This window comes from Lycium ferocissimum, chromosome 9 (genome assembly GCF_029784015.1).
Source record: "Lycium ferocissimum isolate CSIRO_LF1 chromosome 9, AGI_CSIRO_Lferr_CH_V1, whole genome shotgun sequence".
In the NCBI taxonomy this organism is placed as follows: Eukaryota; Viridiplantae; Streptophyta; class Magnoliopsida; order Solanales; family Solanaceae; genus Lycium; species Lycium ferocissimum.
Window position 1 is genome coordinate 36,783,489 of NC_081350.1, and position 10,713 is coordinate 36,794,201.

Below are 10,713 nucleotides of genomic sequence, written 5' to 3' on the forward strand. Positions count from 1 at the left end.
ACTTCGGAGAAATTATTAGTTAATTTTTTATTTAGTTATCTTTATTTATTTTCAATCATGTTACATTTTAGGAACATTTGTCACAGAAGAAATGAAGATGATATTGAAATTTCATCCAAAAGCTATTCAATAATAATAATAATAATATACACAGTGTAATTTCATAAATGGGATCCGGAGATGATGGATATATACTTTGATTATCTTATTTATCTATAGTAGATCTTACTCCGTTGTTATCATATTGTTTTCTTCGACCTTTTGTCTTTGTTTTTCTGTGGAGATTGTTTCCAAGTAATCTTGCTTGTTGTTGTTGTTGTTGTTGTTGCGGAGATGATTAGTTATTTATTTATTTATTTCATGAACCTTTTACTGGGTATATCGTGTAAAGAAGTTATAAGATAGCAATTGTAGAAATATGTTTAAGCAATTATATTTAATCTGCTCAAGAAAATAATAGTTTTATAATTGTCTATAATTAATTTCTTTTTAACTGACCGCGCATCGAGCGGATATGAATACTAATAATTATAAGAACATAACAATTGGTCATAAATCGGAAAAACTCGAGTCACGCCCATCAACCTTACCCTACCTTTACAACTGTCCAGATTGTACAGTCCTAGTAAAGAGAACAATCCATACCAAGTTGTCTCTTCAGAGATATTTGACACCAGCCTTCACTATTTAATTTCTATCTAGACAGTGATTTTTTCTACCACCCCATATCTATACCAAAAGTAGCCAGTAAGTACTAAAAAGTAACTGTTAAAAAACCATGCTATCTATTATTTATAGGAGATGGTCATGTCTAAAGTGGACTAAGAAACAAGCAAGAAGCGTCAGTCAGCATTGCTAGTTGTAGTGCTGTCATCAGGCTTGATCTTGTTAAATGATCGCTGGCTATCAAGAACTGGCATGTAAGCTTCAGTTGTTTTCTTTTAAACATCAATAGCTCCTTTATCGGCTCTTCGTGGACTTGTTAAATTCTTCTCTACATTTTCGAACTTAGCAGTGGCCAGCGGTTCTGTTCCAACGCTCTTTGTAACATTTGGTGCACCGATTGTGAGGCTAGCAGCTTCGTCTCTAGAAGCATACCAATTATTGCCACAAGCAACACACTCCAGCTGAGATAACAAAAAGAAAAACCAGAAACAAGAAGCAGTCAGTGAAGCAATAAAATATTTGAGCAAGATGAAATTTTCCAATGGCGTATACACCATATGCAATCTGTTTTTTTTTTCCTTTAAATACAAGTAAAACTCCAAAGTGACTACATATGTTTAAGATACATAACAGGCAAAAAGGTCCCTATGCAAGGCAATTCCCTTCAACAGCTTGCATGGTGATGGTGATTTAGTATAATGCCAATGAGGTGGTGGATTGGCTTTACCCTGAGAACAGAAAAGAACTCTAAAGAGATCGATTACTGTCACAACATCTAAACATAACATGAACTCGTTTTAAGTACAAATCTCCTCCTCACTATTACCAACATATGAACACTATACTCAAGAGATGTATCAAACACAATTCAACCAACTACTAAAAGTTGCAGGTGCAACAAGCAATTGCTATCATAGCAAAGAGTTTTCCACCCTCTCTCCCAAAAAGAAAATGAATGATGATATGATAGTAATAACAAAAGGCTACAAGAAATATTCCAAAAAGAAACATCATGATGCATGTATGAAGCAAGTCTATCTCAAACACCCAGAAAAGGCTGCAAGCACAAACCGAGTAACGATCTCCATGTCCAGCCTGAATAACCTTCATGAGCCGCACTTTTTTCTCTGTGCATCTTTTGCAATGAGCATCAGTCATCTGTGCCACAAACAGATCAGAAGTGAGCAACAAGAAACAATATACTATTACTCAACCTGTGTTAAGTTTTTGTAACAAGCATCGCCATCTGTCACCAAACCGAATAGAAATGAGCAATAAGATATGTCAAAAAGAAATGTATCCCGTCTTATAACATGATCTAATTTTTGCCAACTATTGATGGCCAGATTTCTAAAACTCCTCTTTCGAGTTCTCAACATTAACAGATAGTTCTACAGAATTTAAGACGCTTTCAGTACATTGAGAAGCTACATTCAACTTCATCAAAGAAAACAAAAACATGCTCAGCCGACAGAGAAAAGATGTCTTCCTTGGTTACAAGAAAAATTTTCAATCACATTTAGTGCATCTCAAAAAGGATACATATGGCTGGTAATGAGAAATAAACAACCAACTCAATAACCAAAGTACTAAACTAAAGTTTGCCCCGGTTAGTCAAACTAAATCCTGGTTAAAGACTTGGATGCCAAAAGCTATTAGGTTCAATGCTGTCAATACAAAAGGAGCCCCTACTAGGTTCAACAAAATTTGGCCTCATCTGTATCAACTATCAACATATGCAGTTCTTTGACCTCTACTGAAAGGAAGATTTTATTTCAGCACTGTGGATCTCTAATAGAACACACTATGTCGCTGAAGCTATTTGTAAAATTTCAACTGTGTGCATGTTGCGTGTTCATCATGAGACTAATTCTTCAAAGTAAATTCACGAACACCATCAGTATCTACCTACCGGACAAGCAGTAATGTCAGTATATAAGCACGTATTTGTTTTGTTTAATTTTTAAAAGAATCACAAATAAGCATATACTTGAGCTTGTGGATCCGGAGTTCATTTACTCTATTGAGTCAACCTCAGCTTCATGTCGAAAATTCATCTAGTATTAAAGCCCAGCAGAGCTCATAGCTTGAGTCACTTACACCCCTAGTTAGACTATAAAAATTCATAATACTGGTGTCCATGCAAGTTTACGCACACCACGACTATTCACCGCGTATCTGCTACCTCCCACCCACACAGGTACTGGCTAATTTTGCCAACCGAGATTTAGGCAGGTGAGAAAAGATCACCTAGCCTTTTTTGTCTCAGTTGGAATTTAAACTTCATTAACCTAGGCTATAACGTCTTCCCTCCATCAAAGAGGAAAAGGAAGAAGATACAAAGACAAAAAGGAAGATGAGTATGTAATATAGCCAATGAGCTTAAGGAGCAAAATAGTATAGTATAAACCTGTACGGGCTCTGGCTCCTCGGGCTCCCTGCTTGCTAACTCTTCTGCTGTTAGACCTTCCTGAGATAGAAAGGGAGGATAACATCAACTAAAGGAAGCATTCTGCTGACACCAATTTTCAGATTCCACAAAAGAAATAAGAAACTACAAACAGACTACTATGTCAACATTTTAGGATATCTGCATATGAAGCCAAAAAAACATATAAAAAAATCCTCAAATTCAATATATTATTTCCCTGGACCCATACCTTTAGCTCATTTGGAGACATGTTCAGTATCTGAGAGGGATCCAACTCCCCTTTCAGAAGACGGCGTGCTAAGGGTGAGGTGTTCTGGCAACAAATTTACAACATAGAAAAATTGAACAATTAGAAGGTAGAACAAACCTACATAGACAATTAAAAGAAGATTAATAAACTCATTGGCTCATCCCCCACCCCCTAAAAAGGGTACAAACCTTAAGATTGAACGATAACTGTTTCATCTTCTGATTGTACTTCTGAAAATCAGATGAGAGGGCCTCGTGTGCAGCTTTCTCTAAAGAGACTAAAGCAGGGACAGCACTATCTGGCCATCGAAACATGGCACTCTGGAAATAATCCAACAGAACAGTATTCCCAAGTAAATCACCACAGATGCTAGCAACTATACATAAATTCTGCCAATCATCAAAATCATTGGAAAGAAGAATTCTTACGTCAGCACCGTTGTCTAGAGACTCGTTCACATGTTTTGCAGAATCAGTGTTACCCATAAGATCAGCAGCATCTGAGCCCCCTTTTTCTTTGCCATCATTTTGTACATTATCCACAGGATTGCAGAAATACTGAATTAACTGCAGCAGTTTTTCCAGCCACTTGTCACGCTGTGTTTCACCCGTTAGGACTTTGAAGTTCGAGAGGATGGTGAAGTACTCTGATGCATTATAGGCACAAATGCCTGGAGTTTCTACTCTAGAATGAACAGATCTAGATGGTGCTTCATCATGTTCTTCTTCCTCAAAAGTCGCTTACTCTTCAATTGGTCTTCCTGACTAACAGGAGCTGTAGAATTATCCTCAGCTTCAATGTCAGGAAGATGCCCAATTCGTGCTATAGTCTTCTGAACAAGAAGATCAATCTCATGCCGTTTGGGATCTTCATAGTCCTTATCTGTTAACTTGAAAAGCCTCATCAGCTCAGTGTCATATACCTTCTGAACAATAAAACCAGGATGCTCTTTCCGTCTTGGAATCTGCTTGTTTAAAGGTATGAAGTGCACCACACCCTTGTGCATGACCGACTCTGCCGGAACCTCATCTCCGTGAAAACTATAGAACAATTCCCTCGTGTCTCGTGATTGCCAACTTCCACCAGATTTTTTTTAGTGCTTCCTCAGGTCGGTAAAACCACTGTCCTGTGACCCATATGTTCCCATCCTTCTTCTGAGTAATATCCTATTAGGGGGAAAATCTAATTGAGAATTCAAAAAAGATATTAACAGTGATTACCCACACTAAAATAAACAGCCAGAGAATCAAATGTTACTAATAATTTCATGCCAAACCTAGAAGAACAGTTCAGGAGGCTGCAGATAAAATACTGGTAAACTTTGACCAAACCAAAAAAAGGAATAGTCGATTCTCCAAGAAACAGATTGCTCAACATTGGGAACTATCTGAGGGAAGAATCTCAATAGAGACTCGTGTGTTGTCTCCCTCTATTCCTAAACTACTTGCCTACCCAAAAAAACTAGAGTCTAGAGGAATAAAAAATTCTGAAGCAAATTTTTCCTCCCAAAAAAAAAAAAAAAAAAAAAAAAAGTACCTGCATGTGCCCATGTCTAAATTTATGATGGATTCAATGAAGAGTCGGGGGACATACATTTGTTCCTATACGGGATGAACTAAACCAATTGGAAATATCTAAAGCTTGGATCTTTACAGTCCAAGACTCCAAACATGCCTTCAACATAACAGGAAGCAAACAACTAGATCAAAGAGAAAGACGCTAGACCAAGAAACCACAATACTTCCATGTGTTTCAGCTGCAAAACAGAAAATATGCACCCACTTCATGTCCTAACCCTTGGATGCAATTACTAATTAAGTTTTGCATCTTCCTGAAAAAGAGTTACCTTGATAATTGCCACATAAGGCTTCTGATTTTTTGCTTCTGGAACCAAAAGAATGGGATCCTCCTATATAAGAACAAATTAGTAATAAGAGCAACAACATAGGTCAACAGTAGCTATATCACTTTAAGAAAATTCCTAGACAATGCAATTAAAGCATCACTATTCAAGGGAAAATGAAACAGCCACGTACAACTCCATGAAAGAATACTATTTGAGTTGGCAGTGATTGCACCAAAATTTCCTTCCTCTCTCATACCGACATCCAAGCACACAGAACCAAGCTTCTCCCACTGTATTCAAATAATAGTGATATACTTCCATGAGGAGAGATACTAATTCAGATTTAACCAACCCTCTCATTTCTCCAACTCCTTACAATAAGTATGACTATATCAAACGATACTTATTAAATCAAAGAGAATCCAAACTAGAATTAAAGTGTGGGATAAATGCATTAAGTCTTAATTGTAAATGTCACAGGACCAGATAAAATTCTTACATTAAAGAATAAATGGAACAGATATGTTGGAGAAATTCCTGCTATTGCTACTCTGACTTTCAGCAATTTCCTTCAAACTTCTCCAAGACTTCTTCTTTCGCTTACTGGATGTTGCGACAGTTTTCTCAGCATCTGTCGTGGATGAACCATCCTGAGGTTCGACTTTCTTCTTGGACCCCGTCCTATTTCTTTTCATCCTCTTCGAGTCCAGCAAAGACGTAACTGGTACTGTTGGCAGCGGAGTTGCAGGACTAGCCATAGGATCATCTCCAACTATTTCAGATGAAACCACTACATCTGTCTTATTATCTTTATCAGTACTAGATACTGAAGCTTCGAATTGTTCAGACTTTTGTATTGCTGATTCAGTAGGGTCAACTTGTGCCTTGCCAATACAAGCCACTAACGGATCCAGCTGTTCACACTTTCGCATTGCTGATTCAGTAGGATTAACTCTTGCCTTATCAATACTGGCCCCTAATGTATCCAACTGTTCAGACTTTCGGGTTGCTGATTTAGCAGGGTCTGCTCTTGAAGTTTTTGGTTTGGCAGGAAATAGAGTTTTTACATAGCCTCTCGGGGTTCCTCTCTTTAGATTCCGATGCGAGCAGAAATGGCACTCATATACAACACAGTTCTTTGGGGGAATACCTGATGTCTTGTGTTTCTTTCGTGCCTTTCTTTTGTTCTTCTCAATCCGTGCTGTACAGTAGTAGCCAGCCTGAAGGATAGATTCACACCTACGTAATATTAAATATAAGTGAGAATGCAAGCCTACAAAAAGGGATGAAAAGTCGACAATGGCTCATTCAACATGAAAGTGGCAAAAATTCGAAGTAATTATAATTTTTTAAGCAGAAAAAATCAACTCCACACATACATTGTGATTCAAAATAGGAGAAATCACAAGGAAGAAGGAAAAACAACTCTAAAGTGCTCGGGAGTTAGTTACTTCTTGATGATGGTTTATATATTCTGCCTTTTCCAGACATAAATAGCTGTTACCAAACATGAGTTTGTTTCATCTTCCCAGTCCCACCTAACTCTTCTCTTAATGTAATTGAACCAGGTGTTTTTGTACCAACTCCTTTATTACTTGATGATTTCTTACCTATTATTCTTCTACTTCAAAATTACAGGCGCAACTTCGTCATTCTTTTTTTCATTTTGTCTTTGCTTATTATCTAATAATCCTATTTTATCCTTTACCATACCTTTTTATAATAGCTCTAACCGTACCCTACTTTTCCATTTATCATTCAAATTGCTCATGTGTGGCATTATGTAACGACATGAAACATACAATCTATCCAAATACTTTATTCATCAAAACAATACAGTACAATACAATACGATACATTATGACACGCTATGTAACAACCACCCAAACAAGGTGTAATAGTGAAAATCAACTTTTTAACTTCCAAAGACACTTCCAACAGATATGTGCAGGAAAAAAACAATGCTTTTTACCATATTTTCAACATCTAAAGATAGTACTTCAATGCCGCACTCATTCCTTTTGAATAAGTATCATAACAGATGCATAAAATTAAAAAAAGCTCAAACCTTTGACAAGTGAACAATGAAGGGTCAGGAGGAACACCCAATAACTCAGTTGATGCAGCTAATCTCTGTCCAAAAAACGGACCAAGTGAAGGTATGGAAGCTTCTCCACTAGCCCAGGTAGCAAGATTCTTTATATGATCCAATTTCAACATTGATTTTGGATTAACATGACTTTGTTTCTTCTTCCCACCTAACTCTTCTCTTAGTGTAATCGAACCAGGTGTTGTACCAACTCCTTTCTTTCTTGATGATTTCTTACCCATTATCCTTCTACTTCAAAGTTGCAGTCCTTACATCGCTATCAACCGTAGCAGTAGTATTGCTATTTAGTACTTGCATAGTATCTTTTACTTCGTTTTATTTGTTACTTGTTGCTTTATTGGTTGTTTTTATCTTGCCACTTCATTGTCAATCTTTTTCCCTTTAACTTGTCTTTTGCTACTGATTGTTGTTTCTGGACTTGTTAGAGTCTATCTACCCCAACATGGTATGAAATTATGTTGGTAATGGGGTGAACATCCCACCCTGGGGGCAACAACAATCACTACAAGATTACACTAGTATGATGTTGTTGACTTACATTCTATTACACTTAAATTCATTTAACACTTGCATCATATTGAACCAATACAAGCCATCACAAAATTAAAAAGACTGTATACACGAATTCAAGAAAGATATAAAAAAATTTAAAAAGGTCAAACCTTTGACAAGTAAAAAATGAAGGGTATAAAGGAACACCCAATAACTCAGTTGATGCTTTTAATCTCTCCAAAAAATGCAGCGAGTGAAGGTATGGAATCCATTTCTCCACTAGCCCAAGTAGCAAGATTCTTAATATGCTTCAATTTGAGCATTGATTTAGGATTAACATGGGTTTACACTTCTTCCCAATGCCACCTAATTCTTGTCTTAGTGTAATTGAACCACCAACTCCTTTCTTTCTTGATGATGATGATTTCTTACCCATTCTTCTTCTACTTTTAAATTGCTGGACTTTTGACTTGCAGGTGGTTTTACTCTTTGCGCTGCTTTTACTTTTTCCCTTCTCCTAAATCGCTGATGTGTTAGGTTCAAATCCGGCTAAATGAAAAAGGAAAAAATTATTCACTTTTTTCATGAATTTTTTTCACTTTTTTTTTTTACTTTTAGGCGTTTATCCATAAATATTTGAAATATAACTCCGGAATTGTATTTCAAAATCTCAAAAATAAGAAAAATTTGTTTTTTAAAATTTTTTTACACACACAATCATCAGCATATAATTTTAAAAATCACGACCAAATACAACTCCAACTTTAAAAATTTCAAAAAAATATTGACACTTTATTTTTTTTAATCAATACTTACTAGTGTGCTATCAAACTTCAATTCCTAATAATACATCCATCCTATTGAAAATATCCAATTTTTAAGCCATCACAACATTAATAAAAAAAAAAATCATCCATAAATAGCAAGAGAGCCATAACCGGATAAAAATAAATAAAAAGATAAATTTTTGTAGTCATGTAGCTATGAAACTAATTCAAAAAACATATTTTTGATATTTTCACAAAGAAATACTTTTCATCATATTGAACCAATATAAAATTATTTTTTTTAAGCAAGAAGTTAAAAGTAATTGAGATATTATCCAAAAAAAAAAAAAAAAAAAAAGGTCAAACCTTTGACAAGTGATTTTTTATCACTTTTTTAAGCGAAGAGAAAAAAATTAAATACCAACGCCGTTGAAAGACAATCCGTGCAAAAAATGAAGCGGATGGAGTTATATTGGGCTGGTTTTACAAGAGACCATATTCAAATTCTTAATATAGTCCCAATCCCATTGATTTAGGATTATTTGGGCTTGTTTCAATGGTCTGTACTAGATTTTTCATTTTTTTGAACCACCAACTCCTTTCTTTCTTGATGATGATGATTTCTTACCCATTCTTCTTCTACTTCTAAATTGCTGGACTTTTGACTTGCAGGTGGTTTTACTTTTTCCCTTCTCCTAAAATGCTGATGCGTTAGGTTCAAATCCGGCTCAGTCAAAAAGAAAATATTATTCGCTTTTTTCAGGAAAATTTTTTCATTTTTTTTACTTTTAGGTGTTTAGCCATAAATATTTGAAATATAATTCCGGAATTATATTCCGAAATATCAAAAATAAGAAAAAAAAAAAATTTTAAAAATTTCCATTTTTATAAAAAAACTTATTTTTTAAAAAAATTTCACTTTTTTACACTACATTTCATCAAAAACTATAATTTTAATGGGCTAAAACTCTGGATCCGATAACTTTCAAAAATTTCAAAAAAGTGAATTTATTTTTGGTATTTATGGAAATCAAGCTCCTAAGTGTGTTCGGATAAAAATTAGAAGTTGATAACTTTTTCCTCTCTAAAAACAAATGTTTTATGTTCGAATCCCGCTTAATAAAAAAAAAAACGCAAGGCAGGTTTTATAGTAAAAGTAGGCCAACTAAGGGCTAAATTTTGTAGAATTCTAACAGAATAAGAAAAAATATATGCCTTGTAAATTTTCACAAAGATATACTTTTCGTGAAGTCTTACCTTACGAAATTATTTTTAACAAAAGTAGCTTTACAACTCGCATAGCGAATTTTCAATCTAAATTTTTTAAGCGAGTTTTTTTTTTTTTAAAAATTAAATACCAACGCCGTTGAAAGACAATCCGTGCAAAAAATGAAGCGGATGGAGTTATATTGGGCTGGTTTTACAAGAGACCATATTCAAACCCCATGTTAATTCATAGGCCCAATGTGGTACTTATTTGGGCTGGAATTCAGTGGTCTGGACTAGATGGTTTTTGGGGGCCTTTTTTTGGGGTCATTCGCACAAATGTTCCTATTTCGGGGTGATCTTTAATTTTTGTCTCTCAAATTTGTTATCATTAATTTTGTCCTTCAATATTTTTGGCGCGGCATAATATAGATTTTGCAAGGTATAGTTTAGGTTTAACTTTGGCATATGTTTAATAACATACATACAAATTATCCCAGACAATGCAAATTTTTCGATACCCAGAATAATCTGAAAAATACTACAAAACTTATGTCTCATAACTTAATTCCTACATATTTTCTTCAGTTTCTAAAGATAAATATGTTACAAAAATTATACCTTGCGAGAGAAACAAGTTTGAATATTTTCTTTAAATAAGTAGCAGGAGCAAAATTAAAGACCTCATATACTAGGGACAAAAATTAAAAACCAGTGCGTTTGAAGGTCGATCCGCCCAAAAAAATGCTTTTCTTTGCTTGCTTTGAGAGAGGTGAATGCGAGAGATACGAAACTTTTCACTTTCTAATGTTTTCTGTGGGCATTCTGACGGGTCATTTGCACTTTTGATCTTTAATTTATGCCCCTCATAATAAAATAAAATAAAAATAAAAATTGCAGGGCATAAGTTTATAATTTTGTATCATAATACTCCATAAGTTCTAC

At 35.0% G+C, this 10,713-nt stretch overlaps 1 protein-coding gene and 1 pseudogene across 1 annotated transcript; both read right to left on the reverse strand.

The window, feature by feature from the left end:
• Window positions 1–482: 482 nt before the first annotated feature.
• LOC132031873 (uncharacterized) lies at window positions 483–5,447 on the reverse strand (annotated as a pseudogene).
• A 130-nt stretch (window positions 5,448–5,577) lies between these two features.
• LOC132030539 (uncharacterized) lies at window positions 5,578–8,329 on the reverse strand. Its single transcript, XM_059420218.1, has 3 exons — window positions 8,162–8,329; window positions 7,262–7,457; window positions 5,578–6,432 (listed from the first exon to the last, which is right to left on the reverse strand). The coding sequence occupies exons 1-3, from the start codon at window positions 8,229–8,231 to the stop codon at window positions 5,694–5,696; spliced, it is 1,005 nt and encodes a 334-aa protein (XP_059276201.1). The 5' UTR covers window positions 8,232–8,329; the 3' UTR covers window positions 5,578–5,693.
• Window positions 8,330–10,713: the final 2,384 nt, after the last annotated feature.

What these genes read in the sequence shown, in the direction of transcription:
- LOC132030539 (XM_059420218.1), bottom strand. Translation starts at nt 8,231, where the DNA reads ATGGGTAAGAAATCATCATCATCAAGAAAGAAAGGAGTTGGTGGTTCA. An exon ending in TACACTAAGACAAGAATTAG is followed by an intron (nt 7,458 to 8,161) that starts GTGGCATTGGGA and finishes CACTAAGAGAAG; the next exon opens with AGTTAGGTGGGAAGAAGAAA. An exon ending in TCATTGTTCACTTGTCAAAG is followed by an intron (nt 6,433 to 7,261) that starts GTTTGAGCTTTT and finishes AATATTACGTAG; the next exon opens with GTGTGAATCTATCCTTCAGG.